The 27,915-nt window shown below is 39.8% G+C and overlaps 1 protein-coding gene across 7 annotated transcripts in view; it reads right to left on the reverse strand.

The window, feature by feature from the left end:
- Positions 1–27,915, reverse strand: part of MYLK (myosin light chain kinase) — a 471,929-nt gene that overhangs the window by 62,076 nt on the left and 381,938 nt on the right. For all 7 annotated transcript variants that reach the window (XM_073647529.1, XM_073647527.1, XM_073647531.1 and 4 more), the window contains one exon: positions 71–373. In XM_073647529.1, the coding sequence (XP_073503630.1) occupies positions 71–373 (303 nt within the window). The remainder of the gene's footprint in view (positions 1–70; positions 374–27,915) is intronic.

The following is a 27,915-nucleotide window of genomic DNA, read 5'->3' on the forward strand; positions in this document are numbered from 1 at the left end:
ACACAATACATTTCCTGTAGTTTATATAGCACTAGTACGATATAATGTGACGACACAAATGAGCGGTCACCTTCCACCTTCTCTTTATAGGCCACCGGGTCGGACTCCTGGCTGGGCTCGCTGGTCCCGTGCACGTTGGTGGCTCGTACCCGGAATTTGTACTCCCGGTCGTGCAGTAAATTCTCCACGTGGTAGGAGGTGCTCCTGCACTGCGGCAGGTCCGACCAGGACTTCTCTGCAGAGTCCCAGATCTCCACCGTGTAGGACTGCACCACGCTGCCGCCATCGTAGGTCGGTCCATACCATGACAAAGTGAGCGCAGAACCTTTCATTTCCGATGCACATGGCTGACCCGCGGGGGGGTCGGGCTTATCTGGAAGAAAATAATCTAAATTACTGGACCCTCCTTGAGCAAAATGATAATGGTGTGTCTTATGGTTTTATCTGTTAGAATGTGAATGGCAGCGTACGTTGTTCTCGCGAGGTATATAGCAGTATATAGCAATCCCAAGCTCCTGTATCATCAGCTCTGAACACTGGAAAGCAATGAGATCTGATAATGTTCTTATTATATTTCATCAATGTGTAACACAGATTTATGCGTTATAGTGTTATCTACTGTATTATAGTTATAGGGGTATATCATAATCCCATGTATTATAGGGGTATATATCATAATCCCATGTATTATAGAGGTATATATCATAGTCTCATGTATTATAGGGGTATATATCATAGTCTCATGTATTATAGGGGTATATATCATAGTCTCATGTATTATAGGGGTATATATCATAGTCTCATATATTATAGGGGTATATATCATAATCTCATGTATTATAGGGGTATATATCATAGTCTCATGTATTATAGAGGTATATATCATAGTCTCATGTATTATAGAGGTATATATCATAGTCTCATGTATTATAGAGGTATATATCATAGTCTCATGTATTATAGGGGTATATATCATAGTCTCATGTATTATAGGGGTATATATCATAGTCTCATGTATTATAGGGGTATATATCATAGTCTCATGTATTATAGGGGTATATATCATAGTCTCATGTATTATAGGGGTATATATCATAGTCTCATATATTATAGAGGTATATATCATAGTCTCATGTATTATAGGGGTATATATCATAGTCTCATGTATTATAGAGGTATATATCATAGTCTCATGTATTATAGGGGTATATATCATAGTCTCATGTATTATAGGGGTATATATCATAGTCTCATATATTATAGAGGTATATATCATAGTCTCATGTATTATAGGGGTATATATCATAGTCTCATGTATTATAGGGTATATATCATAGTCTCATGTATTATAGGGGTATATATCATAGTCTCATGTATTATAGGGGTATATATCATAGTCTCATGTATTATAGGGTATATATCATAGTCTCATGTATTATAGGGGATATATCATAGTCTCATGTATTATAGAGGTATATATCATAGTCTCATGTATTATAGAGGTATATATCATAGTCTCATATATTATAGGGGTATATATCATAGTCTCATGTATTATAGGGGTATATATCATAGTCTCATGTATTATAGAGGTATATATCATAGTCTCATATATTATAGGGGTATATATCATAGTCTCATATATTATAGGGGTATATATCATAGTATCATGTATGATAGGGGTATATATCATAGTCTCATGTATTATAGAGGTATATATCATAGTCTCATGTATGATAGGGGTATATATCATAGTCTCATGTATTATAGAGGTATATATCATAGTCTCATGTATTATAGAGGTATATATCATAGTCTCATGTATTATAGAGGTATATATCATAGTCTCATGTATTATAGGGGATATATCATAGTCTCATGTATTATAGAGGTATATATCATAGTCTCATGTATTATAGAGGTATATATCATAGTCTCATGTATTATAGAGGTATATATCATAGTCTCATATATTATAGGGGTATATATCATAGTCTCATGTATTATAGGGGTATATATCATAGTCTCATGTATTATAGGGTATATATCATAGTCTCATGTATTATAGGGGTATATATCATAGTCTCATGTATTATAGAGGTATATATCATAGTCTCATGTATTATAGGGGTATATATCATAGTCTCATATATTATAGAGGTATATATCATAGTCTCATGTATTATAGGGGTATATATCATAGTCTCATGTATTATAGAGGTATATATCATAGTCTCATGTATTATAGAGGTATATATCATAGTCTCATGTATTATAGGGGTATATATCATAGTCTCATGTATTATAGGGGTATATATCATAGTCTCATGTATTATAGAGGTATATATCATAGTCTCATGTATTATAGAGGTATATATCATAGTCTCATGTATTATAGAGGTATATATCATAGTCTCATGTATTATAGGGGTATATATCATAGTCTCATGTATTATAGAGGTATATATCATAGTCTCATGTATTATAGAGGTATATATCATAGTCTCATGTATTATAGAGGTATATATCATAGTCTCATGTATTATAGGGGTATATATCATAGTCTCATGTATTATAGAGGTATATATCATAGTCTCATGTATTATAGAGGTATATATCATAGTCTCATGTATTATAGGGGTATATATCATAGTCTCATGTATTATAGGGGTATATATCATAGTCTCATGTATTATAGGGGTATATATCATAGTCTCATGTATTATAGAGGTATATATCATAGTCTCATGTATTATAGAGGTATATATCATAGTCTCATGTATTATAGAGGTATATATCATAGTCTCATGTATTATAGAGGTATATATCATAGTCTCATGTATTATAGGGGTATATATCATAGTCTCATATATTATAGGGGTATATATCATAATCTCATGTATTATAGGGGTATATATCATAGTCTCATATATTATAGAGGTATATATCATAGTCTCATGTATTATAGAGGTATATATCATAGTCTCATGTATTATAGAGGTATATATCATAGTCTCATGTATTATAGAGGTATATATCATAGTCTCATGTATTATAGGGGTATATATCATAGTCTCATGTATTATAGGGGTATATATCATAGTCTCATGTATTATAGGGGTATATATCATAGTCTCATATATTATAGAGGTATATATCATAGTCTCATGTATTATAGGGGTATATATCATAGTCTCATGTATTATAGAGGTATATATCATAGTCTCATGTATTATAGGGGTATATATCATAATCCCATGTATTATAGGGTATATATCATAGTCTCATGTATTATAGGGGTATATATCATAGTCTCATGTATTATAGGGGTATATATCATAATCCCATGTATTATAGGGTATATATCATAGTCTCATGTATTATAGGGGTATATATCATAGTCTCATGTATTATAGGGGTATATATCATAATCCCATGTATTATAGGGGTATATATCATAATCCCATGTATTATAGGGGTATATATCATAGTCTCATGTATTATAGGGGTATATATCATAATCCCATGTATTATAGGGTATATATCATAGTCTCATGTATTATAGGGGTATATATCATAGTCTCATGTATTATAGGGGTATATATCATAGTCTCATGTATTATAGGGGTATATATCATAGTCTCATGTATTATAGGGGTATATATCATAATCCCATGTATTATAGGGTATATATCATAGTCTCATGTATTATAGGGGTATATATCATAGTCTCATGTATTATAGAGGTATATATCATAGTCTCATGTATTATAGGGGTATATATCATAATCCCATGTATTATAGGGTATATATCATAGTCTCATGTATTATAGGGGTATATATCATAGTCTCATGTATTATAGGGGTATATATCATAGTCTCATGTATTATAGAGGTATATATCATAGTCTCATGTATTATAGGGGTATATATCATAATCCCATGTATTATAGGGGTATATATCATAATCCCATGTATTATAGGGGTATATATCATAATCCCATGTATTATAGGGGTATATATCATAATCCCATGTATTATAGGGGTATATATCATAATCCCATGTATTATAGAGGTATATATCATAGTCTCATGTATTATAGGGGTATATATCATAGTCTCATGTATTATAGAGGTATATATCATAGTCTCATGTATTATAGAGGTATATATCATAGTCTCATGTATTATAGAGGTATATATCATAGTCTCATGTATTATAGGGTATATATCATAGTCTCATGTATTATAGGGGATATATCATAGTCTCATGTATTATAGAGGTATATATCATAGTCTCATGTATTATAGAGGTATATATCATAGTCTCATGTATTATAGAGGTATATATCATAGTCTCATGTATTATAGGGGTATATATCATAGTCTCATGTATTATAGAGGTATATATCATAGTCTCATGTATTATAGGGGTATATATCATAGTCTCATGTATTATAGGGGTATATATCATAGTCTCATGTATGATAGGGGTATATATCATAGTCTCATGTATTATAGGGGTATATATCATAATCTCATGTATTATAGAGGTATATATCATAGTCTCATGTATTATAGGGGTATATATCATAGTCTCATGTATTATAGAGGTATATATCATAGTCTCATGTATTATAGGGGTATATATCATAGTCTCATGTATTATAGGGGTATATATCATAGTCTCATGTATTATAGGGGTATATATCATAATCTCATGTATTATAGAGGTATATATCATAGTCTCATGTATTATAGGGGTATATATCATAGTCTCATGTATTATAGAGGTATATATCATAGTCTCATGTATTATAGGGGTATATATCATAGTCTCATGTATTATAGGGGTATATATCATAGTCTCATGTATTATAGGGGTATATATCATAATCTCATGTATGATAGGGGTATATATCATAGTCTCATGTATTATAGGGGTATATATCATAGTCTCATGTATTATAGAGGTATATATCATAGTCTCATGTATTATAGGGGTATATATCATAGTCTTATGTATTATAGAGGTATATATCATAGTCTCATGTATTATAGGGGTATATATCATAATCCCATGTATTATAGAGGTATATATCATAGTCTCATGTATTATAGGGGTATATATCATAGTCTCATGTATTATAGGGGTATATATCATAGTCTCATGTATTATAGGGGTATATATCATAGTCTCATGTATTATAGGGGTATATATCATAGTCTCATGTATTATAGGGGTATATATCATAGTCTCATGTATTATAGGGGTATATATCATAGTCTCATGTATTATAGAGGTATATATCATAGTCTCATGTATTATAGGGGTATATATCATAGTCTTATGTATTATAGAGGTATATATCATAGTCTCATGTATTATAGGGGTATATATCATAGTCTCATGTATTATAGAGGTATATATCATAGTCTCATGTATTATAGGGGTATATATCATAGTCTCATGTATTATAGAGGTATATATCATAGTCTCATGTATTATAGAGGTATATATCATAGTCTCATGTATTATAGGGGTATATATCATCTCATGTATTATAGGGGTATATATCATAGTCTCATGTATTATAGAGGTATATATCATAGTCTCATGTATTATAGAGGTATATATCATAGTCTCATGTATTATAGGGGTATATATCATAGTCTCATGTATTATAGAGGTATATATCATAGTCTCATGTATTATAGAGGTATATATCATAGTCTCATGTATGATAGGGGTATATATCATAGTCTCATGTATTATAGGGTATATATCATAGTCTCATGTATGATAGGGGTATATATCATAGTCTAATGTATTATAGGGGTATATATCAATCTCATGTATTATAGGGGTATATCATAATCCCATGTATTATAGGGGCATATCATAATACCATGTATTATAGGGGTATATATCATAATCCCATGTATTATAGGGGTATATATCATAGTCTCATGTATTATAGGGGTATATATCATAGTCTCATGTATTATAGGGGTATATATCATAGTCTCATGTATTATAGGGGTATATATCATAGTATCGTGTATTATAGGGGTATATATCATAGTCTCATGTATTATAGGGGTATATATCATAGTCTCATGTATTATAGGGGTATATATCATAGTCTCATGTATTATAGGGGTATAGATTATAGTCTAATGTATTATAGGGGTATATATCAATCTCATGTATTATAGGGGTATATATCATAGTCTCATGTATTATAGGGGTATATATCATAGTCTCATGTATTATAGGGGTATATATCATAGTCTAATGTATTATAGGGGTATATATCATAGTCTAATGTATTATAGGGGTATATATCAATCTCATGTATTATAGGGGTATATATCATAGTCTCATGTATTATAGGGGATATATCATAATCTCATGTATGATAGGGGTATATATCATAGTCTCATGTATTATAGGGGTATATATCATAGTCTCATGTATTATAGGGGTATATATCATAGTCTCATGTATTATAGGGGTATATATCAATCTCATGTATTATAGGGGTATATATCATAGTCTCATGTATTATAGGGGATATATCATAATCTCATGTATGATAGGGGTATATATCATAGTCTAATGTATTATAGGGGTATATATCATAGTCTAATGTATTATAGGGGTATATATCATAGTCTCATGTATTATAGGGGCATATCATAATACCATGTATTATAGGGGTATATATCATAGTCTCATGTATTATAGGGGTATATATCATAGTCTCATGTATTATAGGGGTATATATCATAGTCTCATGTATTATAGGGGTATATATCATAATCTCATGTATGATAGGGGTATATATCATAGTCTCATGTATTATAGGGGTATATATCATAATCTCATGTATTATAGGGGTATATATCATAGTCTAATGTATTATAGGGGTATATATCATAATCTCATGTATGATAGGGGTATATATCATAGTCTCATGTATTATAGGGGTATATATCATAGTCTCATGTATTATAGGGGTATATATCTTAGTCTCATGTATTATAGGGGTATATATCATAGTCTAATGTATTATAGGGGTATATATCATAATCTCATGTATGATAGGGGTATATATCATAGTCTCATGTATTATAGGGGTATATATCATAGTCTCATGTATTATAGGGGTATATATCATAGTCTCATGTATTATAGGGGTATATATCATAGTCTCATGTATTATAGGGGTATATATCATAGTCTCATGTATTATAGGGGTATATATCATAGTCTAATGTATTATAGGGGTATATATCATAGTCTAATGTATTATAGGGGTATATATCAATCTCATGTATTATAGGGGTATATATCATAATCCCATGTATTATAGGGGTATATATCATAGTCTCATGTATTATAGGGGTATATATCATAGTCTCATGTATTATAGGGGTATATATCATAGTCTCATGTATTATAGGGGTATATATCATAGTCTCATGTATTACAGGGGTATATATCATAGTCTCATGTATTATAGGGGTATATATCATAGTCTCATGTATTATAGGGGATATATCATAGTCTCATATTATAGGGGTATACAGTTATATGAAAAAGTTTGGGCACCCCTATTAATCTTAAACTTAATGTTTTATATAAATTGGTGTTTTTGCAGCAGCTCTTTCAGTTTGATCTATGTAATAACTGTTGGACACAGTAATGTTTCTGCCTTGAAATGAGGTTTATTGTACTAACAGAAAATGTGCAATCTGCATTCAAACAAAATTTGACAGGTGCATAAGTATGGGCACCCCACCAGAAAAGTGACATTAATATTTAGTAGATCCTCCTTTTGCCTGTAGTCGCTTCCTGTAGCTTTTAATGAGTTCCTGGATCCTGGATGAAGGTATTTTTGACCATTCCTCTTTACAAAACAATTCCAGTTCAGTTAAGTTTGATGGTCGCCGAGCATGGACAGCCCTCTTCAAATGATCCCACAGATGTTCAATGATATTCAGGTCTGGGGACTGGGATGGCCATTCCAGAACATTGTAATTGTTCCTCTGCATGAATGCCTGAGTAGATTTGGAGCGGTGTTTTGGATCATTGTCTTACTGAAAGATCCATCCCCTGCGTAACTTCAACTTTATCACTGATTCTTGAACATTATTGTCAAGAATCTGCTGATACTGAGTGGAATCCATGCGTCCCTCAACTTTAACAAGATTCCCGGTGCCGGCATTGGCCACACAGCCCCAAAGCATGATGGAACCTCCACCAAATTTTACTGTGGGTAGCAAGTGTTTTTCTTGGAATGCTGTGTTTTTTTGCCGCCATGCATAACGCCTTTTTGTATGACCAAACAACTCAATCTTGGTTTCATCAGTCCACAGGACCTTCTTCCAAAAAGAAATTGGCTTCTCCAAATGTGCTTTTGCATACCTCAGCCGACTCTGTTTGTGGCGTGCTTGCAGAAACGGCTTCTTTCGCATCATTCTCCCATACAGCTTCTCCTTGTGCAAAGTGCGTTGTATAGTTGACCGATGCACAGTGACACCATCTGCAGCAAGTTGATGCTGCAGCTCTCTGGAGGTGGCCTGAGGATTGTCCTTGACTGATCTCAGCATTCTTCTTCTCTGCCTTTCTGATGTTTTTCTTGGCCTGCCACTTCTGGCCTTAACAAGAACTGTCCCTGTGTTCTTCCATTTCCTTACTATGTTCCTCACAGTGGAAACTGACAGGTTAAATCTCTGAGACAGCTTTTTGTATCCTTCCCCTGACAACTATGTTGAATAATCTTTGTTTTCAGATCATTTGACAGTTGTTTTGAGGAGCCCATGATGCCACTCTTCAGAGGAGATTCAAACAAGAGAACAACTTGCAAGTGGCCACTTTAAGTAGCTTTTCTCATGATTGCATACACCTGGCTATGAAGTTCAAAGCTCAATGAGGTTACAAAACCAGAAAAAGGGCTTTAGTAAGTCAGTAAAAAGTAGGTAGGAGTATTTAAAACAAGAAAATGATAAGGGTGCCCATACTTATGCACCTGTCAAATTTTGTTTGAATGCAGATTGCACATTTTCTGTTAGCACAATAAACCTCATTTCAAGGCAGAAACATTACTGTGTCCAACAGTTATTACATATACCAAACTGAAAGAGCTGTTGCAAAAACACCAATTTTTATAAAACATTAAGCTTAAGATTAATAGGGGTGCCCAAACTTTTTCATATAACTGTATATCATAATATCATGTATTATAGGAGTATATATCATAGTCTCATGTATTATAGGGATATATATAATGTCTCATACATAATAGGGGTATATATCATAGTCTCATGTATTATAGGGGTATATATCATAGTCTCATGTATTATAGAGGTATATATCATAGTCTCATGTATTATAGAGGTATATATCATAGTCTCATGTATTATAGGGGTATATATCATAGTCTCATGTATTATAGGGGTATATATCATAGTCTCATATATTATAGGGGTATATATCATAATCTCATGTATTATAGGGGTATATATCATAATCTCATGTATTATAGGGGTATATATCATAATCTCATGTATTATAGGGGTATATATCATAATCTCATGTATTATAGGGGATTATATCATACACTCATGTATTATAGGGGTATATATCATCTCATGTATTATAGGGGTATATCATAATCTCATGTATTATATCATACGCTCATGTATTATAGGGGTATATCATAATATCATGTATTATACGGGTATATATAATAGTCTCATGTATTATAGAGGTATATATCATAGTCTCATATATTATAGGGGTATATATCATAGTCTAATGTATTATAGGGGTATATATCAATCTCATGTATTATAGGGGTATATATCATAATCCCATGTATTATAGGGGTATATATCATAGTCTCATGTATTATAGGGGTATATATCATAGTCTCATGTATTATAGGGGTATATATCATAGTCTCATGTATTATAGGGGTATATATCAGTCTCATGTATTACAGGGGTATATATCATAGTCTCATGTATTATAGGGGTATATATCATAGTCTCATGTATTATAGGGGATATATCAGTCTCATATTATAGGGGTATACAGTTATATGAAAAAGTTTGGGCACCCCTATTAATCTTAAGCTTAATGTTTTCTTATAATTGGTGTTTTTGCAGCAGCTCTTCCAGTTTGATATATGTAATAACTGTTGGACACAGTAATGTTTCTGCCTTGAAATGAGGTTTATTGTACTAACAGAAAATGTGCAATCTGCATTCAAACAAAATGTGACAGGTGCATAAGTATGGGCACCCCACCAGAAAAGTGACATTAATATTTAGTAGATCCTCCTTTTGCCTCTAGTCGCTTCCTGTAGCTTTTAATGAGTTCCTGGATCCTGGATGAAGGTATTTTTGACCATTCCTCTTTACAAAACAATTCCAGTTCAGTTAAGTTTGATGGTCGCCGAGCATGGACAGCCTCTTCAAATGATCCCACAGATGTTCAATGATATTCAGGTCGGGGGACTGGGACGGCCATTCCAGAACATTGTAATTGTTCCTCTGCATGAATTCCTGAGTAGATTTGGAGCGGTGTTTTGGATCATTGTCTTACTGAAAGATCCATCCCCTGCGTAACTTCAACTTTATCACTGATTCTTGAACATTATTGTCAAGAATCTGCTGATACTGAGTGGAATCCATGCGTCCCTCAACTTTAACAAGATTCCCGGTGCCGGCATTGGCCACACAGCCCCAAAGCATGATGGAACCTCCACCAAATTTTACTGTGGGTAGCAAGTGTTTTTCTTGGAATGCTGTGTTTTTCATCAGTCCACAGGACCTTCTTCCAAAAAGAAATTGGCTTCTCCAAATTTGCTTTTCCATACCTCAGCCGACTCTGTTTGTGGCGTGCTTGCAGAAACGGCTTCTTTCGCATCATTCTCCCATACAGCTTCTCCTTGTGCAAAGTGCGTTGTATAGTTGACCGATGCACAGTGACACCATCTGCAGCAAGTTGATGCTGCAGCTCTCTGGAGGTGGCCTGAGGATTGTCCTTGACTGATCTCAGCATTCTTCTTCTCTGCCTTTCTGATGTTTTTCTTGGCCTGCCACTTCTGGCCTTAACAAGAACTGTCCCTGTGTTCTTCCATTTCCTTACTATGTTCCTCACAGTGGAAACTGACAGGTTAAATCTCTGAGACAGCTTTTTGTATCCTTCCCCTGACAACTATGTTGAATAATCTTTGTTTTCAGATCATTTGACAGTTGTTTTGAGGAGCCCATGATGCCACTCTTCAGAGGAGATTCAAACAAGAGAACAACTTGCAAGTGGCCACTTTAAGTAGCTTTTCTCATGATTGCATACACCTGGCTATGAAGTTCAAAGCTCAATGAGGTTACAAAACCAGAAAAAGGGCTTTAGTAAGTCAGTAAAAAGTAGGTAGGAGTATTTAAAACAAGAAAATGATAAGGGTGCCCATACTTATGCACCTGTCAAATTTTGTTTGAATGCAGATTGCACATTTTCTGTTAGTACAATAAACCTCATTTCAAGGCAGAAACATTACTGTGTCCAACAGTTATTACATATATCAAACTGAAAGAGCTGCTGCAAAAACACCAATTTTTATAAAACATTAAGCTTAAGATTAATAGGGGTGCCCAAACTTTTTCATATAACTGTATATCATAATATCATGTATTATAGGAGTATATATCATAGTCTCATGTATTATAGGGATATATATAATGTCTCATACATAATAGGGGTATATATCATAGTCTCATGTATTATAGGGGTATATATCATAGTCTCATGTATTATAGAGGTATATATCATAGTCTCATGTATTATAGGGGTATATATCATAGTCTCATGTATTATAGAGGTATATATCATAGTCTCATGTATTATAGAGGTATATATCATAGTCTCATGTATTATAGAGGTATATATCATAGTCTCATGTATTATAGGGGTATATATCATAGTCTCATGTATTATAGGGGATATATCATAGTCTCATGTATTATAGGGGTATATATCATAGTCTCATATATTATAGAGGTATATATCATAGTCTCATGTATTATAGGGGTATATATCATAATCTCATGTATTATAGGGGTATATATCATAATCTCATGTATTATAGGGGTATATATCATAATCTCATGTATTATAGGGGTATATATCATAATCTCATGTATTATAGGGGATTATATCATACACTCATGTATTATAGGGGTATATATCATCTCATGTATTATAGGGGTATATCATAATCTCATGTATTATATCATACGCTCATGTATTATAGGGGTATATCATAATATCATGTTTTATACGGGTATATATAATAGTCTCATGTATTATAGAGGTATATATCATAGTCTCATATATTATAGGGGATATATCATAGTCTCATGTATTATAGGGGTATATATCATCGTCTCATATATTATAGGGGATATATCATAGTCTCATGTATTAAAGGGGATATATCATAGTCTCATGTATTACAGGGGTATATATCATCTCATTTATTATAGGGGTATATATCATAGTCTCATATATTATAGGGGTATATATCATAGTCTCATGTATTATAGGGGTATATATCATAGTCTCATGTATTATAGGGGATATATCATAGTCTCATGTATTATAGGGGATATATCATAGTCTCATGTATTATAGGGGTATATATCATAGTCTCATGTATTATAGGGGTATATATCAAAATCTCATGTATTACAGGGGTATTATCATAATCTCATGTATGATAGGGGTATATATCATAGTCTCATGTATTATAGGGGTATATATCATAGTCTCATGTATTATAGGGGTATATATCATCTCATGTATTATAGGGGATATATCATCTCATGTATTATAGGGGATATATCATCTCATGTATTATAGGGGTATATATCATAGTCTCATGTATTATAGGGGTATATATCATCTCATGTATTATAGGGGTATATATCATCTCATGTATTATAGGGGATATATCATCTCATGTATGATAGGGGTATATATCATAGTCTCATGTATTATAGGGGATATATCATCTCATGTATTATAGGGGATTATATCATCTCATGTATGATAGGGGTATATCATAATATCATGTATTATACGGGTATATATAATAGTCTCATGTATTATAGGGGTATATATCATAGTCTCATATATTATAGGGGATATATCATAATCTCATGTATTATAGGGGTATATATCATAGTCTCATATATTATAGGGGTATATATCATAGTCTCATATATTATAGGGGTATATATCATAGTCTCATGTATTATAGGGGTATATATCATAGTCTCATGTATTATAGGGGTATATATCATCTCATGTATTATAGGGGTATACAGTGCCTACAAGTAGTATTCAACCCCCTGCAGATTTAGCTGGTTGACACATGCGGAAGTAACTTGGCATTGTGACATTTGTACTGTAGATCAGCCTGGAAGTGGGAAATGCACTGCAGCAAATTTTTTTTTTTTTTTTTTTTTTAAAAAACGTTAAAAGTTAATTCAGAGTGTCATTTATTATTCTACCCCTCAAACCACAAGAATTCTGTTTGGTCCCCCAAAAGTATTAAGAAGTAGTTCAGGCACCAAGAATAATGAGCTTCACATGTGTGGATTAAAGATCTCTTTTGCCAGCCTTTTCTGACTATTTAAGACCCTCCCCAAACTTGTGAACAGCACTCAGACATGGTCAACATGGGAAAGACAAAGGAGCATTCCAAGGCCATCAGAGACAAGATCGTGGAGGGTCACAAGGCTGGCAAGGGGTACAAAACCCTTTCCAAGGAGTTGGGCCTACCTGTCTCCACTGTTGGGAGCATCATCCGTAAGTGGAAGGCTTATGGAACTACTGTTAGCCTTCCACGGCCTGGACAGCCTTTGAAAGTGTCCTCCCGTGCCGAGGCCAGGCTTGTCCGAAGAGTCAAGGCTAACCCAAGGACAACAAGGAAGGAGCTCCGGGAAGATCTCATGGCAGTGGGGACATTGGTTTCAGTCAATACTATAAGTAACGTACTCCACCGCAATGGTCTCCGTTCCAGACGAGCCTGTATGGTACCTTTACTTTCAAAGCGTCATGTCAAGGCTCGTCTACAGTTTGCTCATGATCACTTGGAGGACTCTGAGACAGACTGGTTCAAGGTTCTATGGTCTGATGAGACCAAGATCGAGATCTTTGGTGCCAACCACACACGTGACGTTTGGAGACTGGATGGCACTGCATACGACCCAAAGAATACCATCCCTACAGTCAAGCATGGTGGTGGCAGCATCATGCTGTGGGGCTGTTTATCAGACAAGGGGCCTGGCCATCTGGTCCGCATCCATGGGAAGATGGATAGCACGGCCTACCTGGAGATTTTGGCCAAGAACCTCCGCTCCTCCATCAAGGATCTTAAGATGGGTCGTAATTTCATCTTCCAACAAGACAACGACCCAAAGCACACAGCCAAGAAAACCAAGGCCTGGTTCAAGAGGGAAAAAGTCAAGGTGTTGGAGTGGCCTAGTCAGTCTCCTGACCTTAACCCAATTGAAAACTTGTGGAAGGAGCTCAAGAATAAAGTCCACATGAGACACCCAAAGAACCTAGATAACTTGGAGAAGATCTGCATGGAGGAGTGGGCCAAGATAACTCCACAGACCTGTGCCGGCCTGATCAGGTCTTATAAAAGACGATTATTAGCTGTAATTGCAAACAAGGGTTATTCCACAAAATATTAAACATAGGGGTTGTATAATAATTGACCCACACTTTTATGTTTAAAATTTAATAAAATTCAACTGAGCAACATAACTTTTTGGTTTGTAAGATTTATGCTTCTGTTCATAAAACCTACTCTCGTTTGCAGTTTGAAGGCTCGAACTTATTTGCATCTTATCAAACCAGCTAAATCTGCAGGGGGTTGAATACTACTTGTAGGCACTGTATATCATCTCATATATTATAGGGGTATATATCATAGTCTCATATTATAGGGGTATATATCATAGTCTCATATTATAGGGGTATATATCATAGTCTCATATATTATAGGGGTATATATCATCTCATGTATTATAGGGGTATATATCATCTTATGTATTATAGGGGTATATATCATAGTCTCATGTATTATAGGGGTATATATCATAGTCTCATGTATTATAGAGGTATATATCATAGTCTCATGTATTATAGAGGTATATATCATAGTCTCATGTATTATAGAGGTATATATCATAGTCTCATGTATTATAGGGTATATATCATAGTCTCATGTATTATAGAGGTATATATCATAGTCTCATGTATTATAGGGGTATATATCATAGTCTCATGTATTATAGGGGTATATATCATAGTCTCATGTATGATAGGGGTATATATCATAGTCTCATGTATTATAGAGGTATATATCATAGTCTCATGTATTATAGAGGTATATATCATAGTCTCATGTATTATAGGGTATATATCATAGTCTCATGTATGATAGGGGTATATATCATAGTCTAATGTATTATAGGGGTATATATCATAGTCTCATGTATTATAGAGGTATATATCATAGTCTCATGTATGATAGGGGTATATATCATAGTCTCATGTATGATAGGGGTATATATCATAGTCTCATGTATTATAGAGGTATATATCATAGTCTCATGTATTATAGGGTATATATCATAGTCTCATGTATGATAGGGGTATATATCATAGTCTCATGTATTATAGGGTATATATCATAGTCTCATGTATTATAGAGGTATATATCATAGTCTCATGTATTATAGGGTATATATCATAGTCTCATGTATTATAGGGTATATATCATAGTCTCATGTATGATAGGGGTATATATCATAGTCTAATGTATTATAGGGGTATATATCATAGTCTCATGTATTATAGGGGTATATATCATAGTCTCATGTATTATAGGGGTATATATCATAGTCTCATGTATGATAGGGGTATATATCATAGTCTCATGTATTATAGAGGTATATATCATAGTCTCATGTATTATAGGGGATATATCATAGTCTCATGTATTATAGAGGTATATATCATAGTCTCATGTATTATAGGGTATATATCATAGTCTCATGTATGATAGGGGTATATATCATAGTCTAATGTATTATAGGGGTATATATCATAGTCTCATGTATTATAGGGGTATATATCATAGTCTCATGTATTATAGGGGTATATATCATAGTCTCATGTATGATAGGGGTATATATCATAGTCTCATGTATTATAGAGGTATATATCATAGTCTCATGTATTATAGGGGATATATCATAGTCTCATGTATTATAGAGGTATATATCATAGTCTCATGTATTATAGAGGTATATATCATAGTCTCATGTATTATAGAGGTATATATCATAGTCTCATGTATTATAGAGGTATATATCATAGTCTCATGTATTATAGGGGTATATATCATAGTCTCATGTATTATAGAGGTATATATCATAGTCTCATGTATTATAGGGGTATATATCATCTCATGTATTATAGGGGTATATATCATCTCATGTATTATAGGGGTATATATATAGTCTCATGTATTATAGGGTATATATCATAGGCTCATGTATTATAGGGGTATATATCATAGTCTCATGTATTATAGGGTATATATCATAGTCTCATGTATTATAGGGGTATATATTATCTCTTGTATTATAGGGGTATATATCATAGTCTCATGTATTATAGGGGTATATATCATCTCATGTATTATAGGGGTATATATCAGTCTCATGTATTATAGGGGTATATATCATAGTCTCATGTATTATAGAGGTATATATCATAGTCTAATGTATTATAGGGGTATATATCATAGTCTCATGTATTATAGGGGTATATATCATAGTCTCATGTATTATAGAGGTATATATCATAGTCTCATGTATTATAGGGGTATATATCATAGTCTCATGTATTATAGGGGTATATATCATAGTCTCATGTATTATAGGGGTATATATCATAGTCTCATGTATTATAGGGGTATATATCATCTCATGTATTATAGGGGTATATATCATAGTCTCATGTATTATAGAGGTATATATCATAGTCTCATGTATTATAGAGGTATATACAGTGTTACATTGTAGAATCTCACATAATCCTGTTACATAATGTCATGTATTATGATTCCTGCTCTTAGTCACGTAGTTCCCAGGACTGCAGAGTCAGTAATAGGACGGGATCTTTAGGAACGGCAGATAATCATCAGCCGCCTCCCTATTACAGGGATTCCCATAGAGCAGCGGCCGCAGCCTCGTGGGAACTTCTCCATCCGGCAATCACCGTACATAAAAGCTCAGCGATGACGGATAAGCGGCAGCGACCAACGGTGTAATGACCGCTAGTGACCATTATACAAGGATCATATACAGAAAAATTACTTCTATCTGGCCTCCCATATTCTGGATTATTGGACGGCCATTAAAAAAGGCCCAATTTTGCGATTAGAAAGAATTAAAATCAGAAATCTGTAAATATATACATCCTTTTACTAATGTGAAAGCAGCAGCATGATTACTGCTCTGGAGAACAGCTCTACACTGACTGCTGACAGTAAATCAATTTCAGGCTGCGCCCAAGGACAACAGTAAGAATAGGGACCGCAGCTCTGGAGGTGACTGGAGGATAATACACGATGTAACAGCAGAATATTGACCGCAGCTTTGGAAGTGACTGGAGGATAAGACAGGATGTAACAGCAGAATAGTGACTACAGCTCTGGAGGTGACTGGAGGATAAGACAGGATGTAACAGCAGAATAGTGACTGCTGATCTGGAGGTGACTGGAGGATAAGACATGATGTAAGAGCAAAATAGTGACTGCAGCTCTGGAGGTGACTGGAGGATAAGACACAATATAACAGCAGAATAGTGACCGCAGCTCTGGAGGTGACTGGAGGATAAGACATGATGTAAGAGCAGAATAGTGACCGCAGCTCTGGAGGTGACTGGAGGATAAGATATGATGTAAGAGCAGAATAGTGACTGCAGCTCTGGAGATGACTGCAGGATAAGACATGATGTAACAGCGGCATAGTGACCGCAGCTCTGGAGGTGACTGGAGGATAAGACACAATATAACAGCAGAATAGTGTCCACAGCTCTGGAGGTGACTGGAGGATAAGACAGGATGTAACAGCAGAATAGTGACTGCTGATCTGGAGGTGACTGGAGGATAAGACATGATGTAACAGCAGAATAGTGACTGCAGCTCTGGAGGTGACTGGAGGATAAGATATGATGTAAGAGCAGAATAGTGACTGCAGCTCTGGAGATGACTGGAGGATAAGACATGATGTAACAGCGGCATAGTGACCGCAGCTCTGGAGGTGACTGGAGGATAAGACACAATATAACAGCAGAATAGTGACCACAGCTCTGGAGGTGACTGGAGGATAAGACACAATATAACAGCAGAATAGTGACCGCAGCTCTGGAGGTGACTGGAGGATAAGTCACAATATAACAGCAGAATAGTGACCACAGCTGTGGAGGTGACTGGAGGATAAGACACAATATAACAGCAGAATAGTGGCCACAGCTCTGGAGGTGACTGGAGGATAAGACACAATATAACAGCAGAATAGTGACCACAGCTCTGGAGGATAAGACACAATATAACAGCAGAATAGTGGCCACAGCTCTGGAGGTGACTGGAGGATAAGACACAATATAACAGCAGAATAGTGACCGCAGCTCTGGAGGTGACTGGAGGATAAGTCACAATATAACAGCAGAATAGTGACCACAGCTGTGGATGTGACTGGAGGATAAGACACAATATAACAGCAGAATAGTGACTGCAGCTCTGAAAGTGACAGGAGGATAAGACATAATGTAACAGCAGAATAGTGACCGCAGCTCTGGAGGTGACTGGAGGATAAGTCACAATATAATAGCAGAATAGTGACCGCAGCTCTGGAGGATAAGACATGATGTAACAGCGGCATAGTGACCACAGCTCTGGAGGTGACTGGAGGATAAGACACAATATAACAGCAGAATAGTGTCCACAGCTCTGGAGGTGACTGGAGGATAAGACACGATATAACAGCAGAATAGTGACCACAGCTCTGAAAGTGACTGGAGGATAAGACATGATGTAACAGCAGAATAGTGACTGCTGATCTGGAGGTGACTGGAGGATAAGACATGATGTAACAGCAGAATAGTGACTGCAGCTCTGGAGGTGACTGGAGGATAAGATATGATGTAAGAGCAGAATAGTGACTGCAGCTCTGGAGATGACTGGAGGATAAGACATGATGTAACAGAGGCATAGTGACCGCAGCTCTGGAGGTGACTGGAGGATAAGACACAATATAACAGCAGAATAGTGACCACAGCTCTGGAGGTGACTGGAGGATAAGACACAATATAACAGCAGAATAGTGACCACAGCTCTGGAGGATAAGACACAATATAACAGCAGAATAGTGGCCACAGCTCTGGAGGTGACTGGAGGATAAGACACAATATAACAGCAGAATAGTGACCGCAGCTCTGGAGGTGACTGGAGGATAAGTCACAATATAACAGCAGAATAGTGACCACAGCTGTGGAGGTGACTGGAGGATAAGACACAATATAACAGCAGAATAGTGACCGAAGCTCTGGAGGTGACTGGAGGATAAGTCACAATATAACAGCAGAATAGTGACCACAGCTCTGGAGGTGACTGGAGGATAAGACACAATATAACAGCAGAATAGTGACCGAAGCTCTGGAGGTGACTGGAGGATAAGACACAATATAACAGCAGAATAGTGACTGCAGCTCTGAAAGTGACAGGAGGATAAGACACAATATAATAGCAGAATAGTGACCGCAGCTCTGGAGGATAAGACTGGATGTAACAGCAGAATAGTGACCGCAGCTCTGGAGGTGACTGGAGGATAAGACACAATATAACAGCAGAATAGTGACTGCAGCTCTGGAGGATAAGACTGGATGTAATAGCAGAATAGTGACCGCAGCTCTGAAAGTGACTGGAGGATAAGACATGATGTAAGAGCAGAATAGTGACCGCAACTCTGAAAGTGACTGGAGGATAAGACATGATGTAAGAGCAGAATAGTGACCGCAGCTCTGAAAGTGACTGGAGGATAAGACATGATGTAAGAGCAGAATAGTGACTGCAGCTCTGGAGGTGACTGGAGGATAAGACATGATGTAAGAGCAGAATAGTGACTGCAGCTCTGGAGGTGACTAGAGTATAAGACATGATGTAAGAGCAGAATAGTGACTGCAGCTCTGAAAGTGACTGGAGCATAAGACTGGATGTAAGAGCAGAATAGTGACTGCAGCTCTGGAGGTGACTGGAGGATAAGACTGGATGTAAGAGCAGAATAGTGACTACAGGTCTGGAGGTGACTGGGGGATAAGACATGATGTAACAGCAGAATAGTGACTGCAGCTCTGGATCTGACTGGAGGATAAGACATGATGTAACAGCAGAATAGTGACTGCAGCTCTGGATCTGACTGGAGGATAAGACATGATGTAACAGCAGAATAGTGACTGCAGCTCTGGAGGTGACTGGAGGATAAGACATGATGTAAGAGCAGAATAGTGACTGCAGCTCTGGAGGTGACTGGAGGATAAGACATGATGTAACAGCAGAATAGTGACTGCAGCTCTGGAGGTGACTGGAGGATAAGACATGATGTAACAGCAGAATAGTGACTGCAGCTCTGGAGGTGACTGGAGTATAAGACATGATGTAACAGCAGAATAGTGACTGCAGCTCTGGAGGTGACTGGAGGATAAGACATGATGTAACAGCAGAATAGTGGCCGCAGCTCTGGAGGTGACAGGGGGATAAGACATGATGTAACAGCAGAATAGTGACTGCAGCTCTGGAGGTGACTGGAGGATAAGACACGATGTAACAGCAGAATAGTGACTGCAGCTCTGGAGGTGACTGGAGGATAAGACATAATGCAACAGGAGAATAGTGACCGCAGCTCTGAAAGTGACTGGAGGATAAGACATGATGTAAGAGCAGAATAGTGACCGCAACTCTGAAAGTGACTGGAGGATAAGACATGATGTAAGAGCAGAATAGTGACTGCAGCTCTGGAGGTGACTGGAGGATAAGACATGATGTAAGAGCAGAATAGTGACTGCAGCTCTGGAGGTGACTAGAGTATAAGACATGATGTAAGAGCAGAATAGTGACTGCAGCTCTGAAAGTGACTGGAGGATAAGACTGGATGTAAGAGCAGAATAGTGACTGCAGCTCTGGAGGTGACTGGAGGATAAGACTGGATGTAAGAGCAGAATAGTGACTACAGGTCTGGAGGTGACTGGGGGATAAGACATGATGTAACAGCAGAATAGTGACTGCAGCTCTGGATCTGACTGGAGGATAAGACATGATGTAACAGCAGAATAGTGACTGCAGCTCTGGATCTGACTGGAGGATAAGACATGATGTAACAGCAGAATAGTGACTGCAGCTCTGGAGGTGACTGGAGGATAAGACATGATGTAAGAGCAGAATAGTGACTGCAGCTCTGGAGGTGACTGGAGGATAAGACATGATGTAACAGCAGAATAGTGACTGCAGCTCTGGAGGTGACTGGAGGATAAGACATGATGTAACAGCAGAATAGTGACTGCAGCTCTGGAGGTGACTGGAGTATAAGACATGATGTAACAGCAGAATAGTGACTGCAGCTCTGGAGGTGACTGGAGGATAAGACATGATGTAACAGCAGAATAGTGGCCGCAGCTCTGGAGGTGACAGGGGGATAAGACATGATGTAACAGCAGAATAGTGACTGCAGCTCTGGAGGTGACTGGAGGATAAGACACGATGTAACAGCAGAATAGTGACTGCAGCTCTGGAGGTGACTGGAGGATAAGACATAATGCAACAGCAGAATAGTGACTGCAGCTCTGGAGGTGACTGGAGGATAAGACATGATGTAACAGCAGAATAGTGACCGCTGATCTGGAGGTGCAGAATGGAGATGGAGAATTTGGATAAACCTGAAGGAATGGGGGTCTCAATCTCTAGGGATCTTGGGCTCAGGCTGCAGAGGACTCAGGTCATCAGTCCATAGTGGTCTGGGGGGCTCAGTCTGAGGGGGTCTGGAAAGTTCAGGCTTCAGAGGACTGAAGAGCTCAGTCTGTAGGAGACAGAGGATGTTGGGGGGAGTAATTTCCGATTCCATCTATTCAATGGCAAACAAGATTTATTTTGGATAAGCCGTAGAATGATGTGTGCTGACTCCATGCCCCGCGGGTTCCTCCTGGACTTGGCAGCACAGATATGATTGCACTATGCAGCCCCTTCATCTCAGGAGCCGCTGCACAATCAGCAGATGCAGAGCTGACAATCTGCGGCATTAAGCTGCATACACAAAACCAGCCCAAAAACAGACAAAAGCAAAAAAATCCAAATCCAGAAAGTTCTTCTCCAGACCTCAGATAGGTGGATAGAGGGCTCTCACACATGACCGAATGTAATACCCACACCCCGGCCATCCCCCTCATATGGCGGCAGCAGAGGCTGTAGTTGCACTTGGGCCCTGGTACCTGAGGGCCGTACATAACAGGACTGTAGCAGAGCCATAAATGGCCCCTGGAACAAATCATGCACTGGGTCACGATGTTTTACATGACACGTGATGTGGGGCCCCCATTACCGGATGACACATGATGTGGGGGCCCCTATTACTGGATGAAACTAGATGCGGGGGCCCCAATTACTGGATGACACTAGATGTGGGGGCCCCCATTACTGGATGACAAATTATGTGGGGGCCCTGATTACCGGATGACACATGATGTGGGGGCCCCCATTACTGGATGACACTAGATGCGGGGGCCCCAATTACTGGATGACACATGATGTGGAGGCCCCCATTACTGGATGACACTAGATGCGGGGACCCCAATTACTGGATAACACATGATGTGGGGGCCCCCATTACTGGATGACACATGATGTGGGTGCCCCTATTACTAGATGACACTAGATGTGGGGGCCCCATTACCGGATGACACATGATGTGGAGGCCCCCATTACTGGATGACACTAGATGCGGGGACCCCAATTACTGGATAACACATGATGTGGGGGCCCCTATTACTAGATGTGGGGGCCCCATTACCGGATGACACATGATGTGGAGGCCCCCATTACTGGATGACACATGATGTGGGAGTCCCATTACTGGATGACACATGATGTGGGGGCCCCCATTACTGGATGACACATGATGTGGGGGCCCCCATTACTGGATGACACATGATGTGGGGGCCCCCATTACTGGATGACACATGATGTGGGGGCCCCCATTACTGGATGACACATGATGTGGGGGCCCCCATTACCGGATGACACATGATGTGGGGGCCCCTATTACTGGATGACACATGATGTGGGGGCCCCCATTACTGGATGACACATGATGTGGGGGCCCCCATTACTGGATGACACATGATGTGGGGCCCCTATTACCGGATGACACATGATGTGGGGGCCCCCATTACTGGATGACACATGATGTGGGTGCCCCTATTACTAGATGACACTAGATGTGGGGGCCCCATTACCGGATGACACATGATGTGGAGGCCCCCATCACTGGATGACACATGATGTGGGGGTCCCATTACTGGATGACACATATTACAGCCCCTAGGTTATAGCACGGTTATTATACGGGGGGGGGGGTAACGGATGCATAGGAAGCCCCCCGCCCCGTGCAGCTGGAGCAGATATCTCGTGCGTGTCTGGAGCCAGGTTGGATGGGGGCCATGCCGTCGACACTGGCAGAATCTCAACTTAAAATTCAGCACTGGGAAGAAAGCGAGCCTTAAAAGGTCACAGGCGCGGAGAGCATTAGTGCAAACCGGGTCTGGGACGCCACATACATTCCCAGGGGCCACACAGGGACCAGCGTCTGTCACGTGGGGGGAGGGGATGAGACTAATGGGGGATTTCCTGTAATCCCAATAAACAATATTAATGGATACATTGTCTCTTTTTTTATAAACATAAAGCTTTATACAAAACATGACAATGAGTCCCGGGCCCCTCCCCAACACCCCTCTATTACAGTCCATACATCGACACATCCAGGCAGTGACGATCCCCTGATTAGTGTCACTGTTACATGGTACCTAATAATATCAAGGGGCAATCCAGACCCTCCACAACACACGAAAATATAGATGGGGGTCTGGTACCTAAAACCAGGAAGAAAATGTCCCAAAAATGTGAGATTACAGGATGGCAAGCTGTGGGGCTACTGGGCACCTGGAGAGGGAACCCATTTCAGGGTGATCTTGACCCTTTAAAAAGACCCCTATATTGGCCACAATGCATGCAAACTGAATGGAAAATGTTCTTAGGTCATGAAGATGGAGGCGGCAGAACTGAAGAGGGAAAGTAGGAGAGCAGCAGTGTCAGGCAGCCCCTGATCTCATCTTCACTACAGATATCTGCCCCCAGAGAAGTATAATGGGTATCTGCAGGTCAGAAGAGCTGGGATGATGGGAGTTAGGGGCGGAAATACCATTGGTGCCACCTGTGCAACCGCACAGGTGCCCAAGAGGTAAAGGGGCCACATCCACCTCCAGAGCAGCAACCAGCAACCAGCAATCAGCTTCTGGCACAGACACATTATTGCACTGCAAATGGCCCAAATATTGTTCTTTCACAGGGTCCTTCTTCTGGTTGGGTCCTCCAATTATGGGATTTGAAGTGATTAGATTGTGAGCTCCTGGGGTCAGGGATGATGGGAGTAGTGATACATTGTGTGATAGGAGATTAGATTGTGAGCTCCGGGGTCAGGGATGATGGGAGTAGTGATGCATTGTGTGATAGGAGATTAGATTGTGAGCTCTGGGATCAGGGATGATGGGAGTAGTGATACATTGTGTGATAGGAGAGTAGATTGTGAGCTCTGGGGTCAGGGATGTTGGGAGTAGTGATGCATTGTGTGATAGGAGATTAGATTGTGAGCTCTGGGGTCAGGGATGATGGGAGTAGTGATACACTGTGTGATAGGAGATTAGATTGTGAGCTCCTGGGGTCAGGGATGATGGGAGTAGTGATACACTGTGTGATAGGAGATTAGATTGTGAGTTACCAGCGTGCACATGCGCCGGACCTGCTGCGCGTCAAGTAAGTGAAGCTGGAAACTATACACAGCTTCACTGCGCATGCGCTGGGAGCCCGCTCGTCATGGCGCATGCGCTGCTCCCCGATACACACTGCGCCAGTGCAGCATTTCAAAGAGGATTTCAGTGATGTCAGCGCACACCCGGGAACATCATTCAAATTGTGTGGGTGGTGACGCCCATAGCTGAACGCAATGAAGGGCACCCCTATGACTAAACGAGCACGTAAGATATAACTATATAAAGTGTTTTTTTGCAAAGTATTACAGCACTGATTTTAATAAAAAAAAAAGCGTGTTAGTGATCACATTGCACCACCAACAAAGCGCTGGGGACAGTTTAGATGCTACATGTCACAGATGATTCTTTTTGTGAGTTAAAACATTTTCCTGCCTATTTTTAAACACAATCATCTGCGCTCCCCGGCCGTCCTTTCTGTAGACTTTCCTGCGTCCCCCCCCGGCCGTCCTGTCTGTAGACTCTCCTGCGTCCCCCGCCGTCCCGTCTGTAGACTCTCCTGCGTCCTCCCCGGCCGTCCTGTCTGTAGACTCTCCTGCGTCCCCCCCGGTCGTCCTGTCTGTAGACTCTCCTGCGTCCCCCCCGGCCGTCCTGTCTGTAGACTCTCCTGCGTCCCCCCCGGCCGTCCTGTCTGTAGACTCTCCTGCGTCCCCCCGGCCGTCCTGTCTGTAGATTCTCCTGCGTCCTCCGCGGCCGTCCTGTCTGTAGACTCTCCTGCGTCCTCCGCGGCCGTCCTGTCTCTAGACTCTCCTGCGTCCCCCCCGGCCGTCCCGTCTGTAGATTCTCCTGCGTCCTCCCCAGCCGTCCTGTCGGTACTCTCCTGCGTCCCCCCCCCCTCGCCGTCCCGTCTGTAGACTCTCCTGCATCCCCCCCGGCCGTCCTGTCTGTAGACTCTCCTGCGTCCTCCCCGGCCATCCTGTCTGTAGACTCTCCTGCGTCCTCCGCGGCCGTCCTGTCTGTAGACTCTCCTGCGTCCCCCCCGGCCGTCCTGTCTGTAGATTCTCCTGCATCCTCCGTGGCCGTCCTGTCTGTAGACTCTCCTGCGTCCCCCCCGGCAGTCCCGTCTGTAGATTCTCCTGCGTCCTCCGTGGCCGTCCTGTCTGTAGACTCTCCTGCGTCCTGAGTGGCCATCCTGTCTGTAGACTCTCCTGCGTCCTCCCCGGCCGTCCTGTCTGTAGATTCTCCTGCGTCCCCCCCGGCCGTCCCGTCTGTAGACTCTCCTGCGTCCCCCCCGGCCGTCCCGTCTGTAGACTCTCCTGCGTCCCCCCCGGCCGTCCCGTCTGTAGACTCTCCTGCGCCCTCCCCCGGCCGTCCTGTCTGTAGACTCTCCTGCATCCTCCCCCGGCCGTCCTGTCTATAGACTCTCCTGCATCCTCCCCCGGCCGTCCTGTCTATAGACTCTCCTGCGTCCTCCCCGACCATCCTGTCTGTAGATTCTCCTGCATCCCCACCGGCCGTCCTGTCTGTAGATTCTCCTGCGTCCTCCCAGGCCGTCCTGTCTGTAGACTCTCCTGCGTCCCCCCCGGCCGTCCCGTCTGTAGACTCTCCTGCGTCCCCCCCGGCCGTCCCGTCTGTAGACTCTCCTGCGTCCTCCCCGGCCATCCTGTCTATAGACTCTCCTGCGTCCCCCCCGGCCGTCCTGCCTGTAGACTCTCCTGCGTCCCCCCCGGCCGTCCCGTCTGTAGACTCTCCTGCGCCCTCCCCCGGCCGTCCTGTCTGTAGACTCTCCTGCATCCTCCCCCGGCCGTCCTGTCTGTAGACTCTCCTGCGCCCTCCCCCGGCCGTCCTGTCTGTAGACTCTCCTGCATCCTCCCCCGGCCGTCCTGTCTGTAGACTCTCCAGCGTCCTCCCCCGGCCGTCCTGTCTGTAGACTCTCCTGCGTCCTCCCCGGCCGTCCCGTCTGTAGACTCTCCTGCATCCTCCCCCGGCCGTCCTGTCTGTAGACTCTCCTGCGCCCTCCCCCGGCCGTCCCGTCTGTAGACTCTCCTGTGTCCTCCCCGGCCGTCCCACCTGTAGACTCTCCTGCATCCTCCCCCGGCCGTCCTGTCTATAGACTCTCCTGCGTCCTCCCCTGGCCAGGAGATGTGGTATGATCAGATCATGTTCCTGCACGGTCAGACCCGGCCATTACACAGGACACAGCAGGGGCACATTTTTCTCAGCACAGGGAAAAAAAAATGTAAACATCCAATTGTGGAAATTATTATTATTAAAAGATCTATTGATTAAAATGTTGATTAAAATTAACTTTGTTAGTGGGAAAACCCCTTTAAGGTCGGGACTAAGTAAAGAGACAATGAGGAGGTCACAGAGATCTTGAAAATTGCAATGAATAAAACACAGTCCATTAGAAATTTACAGACATTTTCATGACACAATGATGAAGCTTTCCTCACCATCTGATAAAGCCACCAGATAACCTAATATTACAGACAGTTCCCTCCCGTTCAGAGTATAAACCTTACAAAAGAGTCAGGAACTACGGTATCTTGTATGTCCCTATTATAATCTCCCATCCTAACCACAGCCCAAAAGCTGCAACCTGAACGGAAATGAATACAGTGTTGCAATGGTTAAAAGAGAAAACTCCGTCCAAAATGTTGTTGGCCCCAGATATTCGGGATCACATCCAAAACAAGTCACAGACAAAGTGTCTGAGGATC

This window comes from Phyllobates terribilis, unplaced genomic scaffold, assembly GCF_046119375.1.
Source record: "Phyllobates terribilis strain yellow unplaced genomic scaffold, ASM4611937v1 Scaffold_9__5_contigs__length_417890890, whole genome shotgun sequence".
In the NCBI taxonomy this organism is placed as follows: domain Eukaryota; kingdom Metazoa; phylum Chordata; class Amphibia; order Anura; family Dendrobatidae; genus Phyllobates; species Phyllobates terribilis.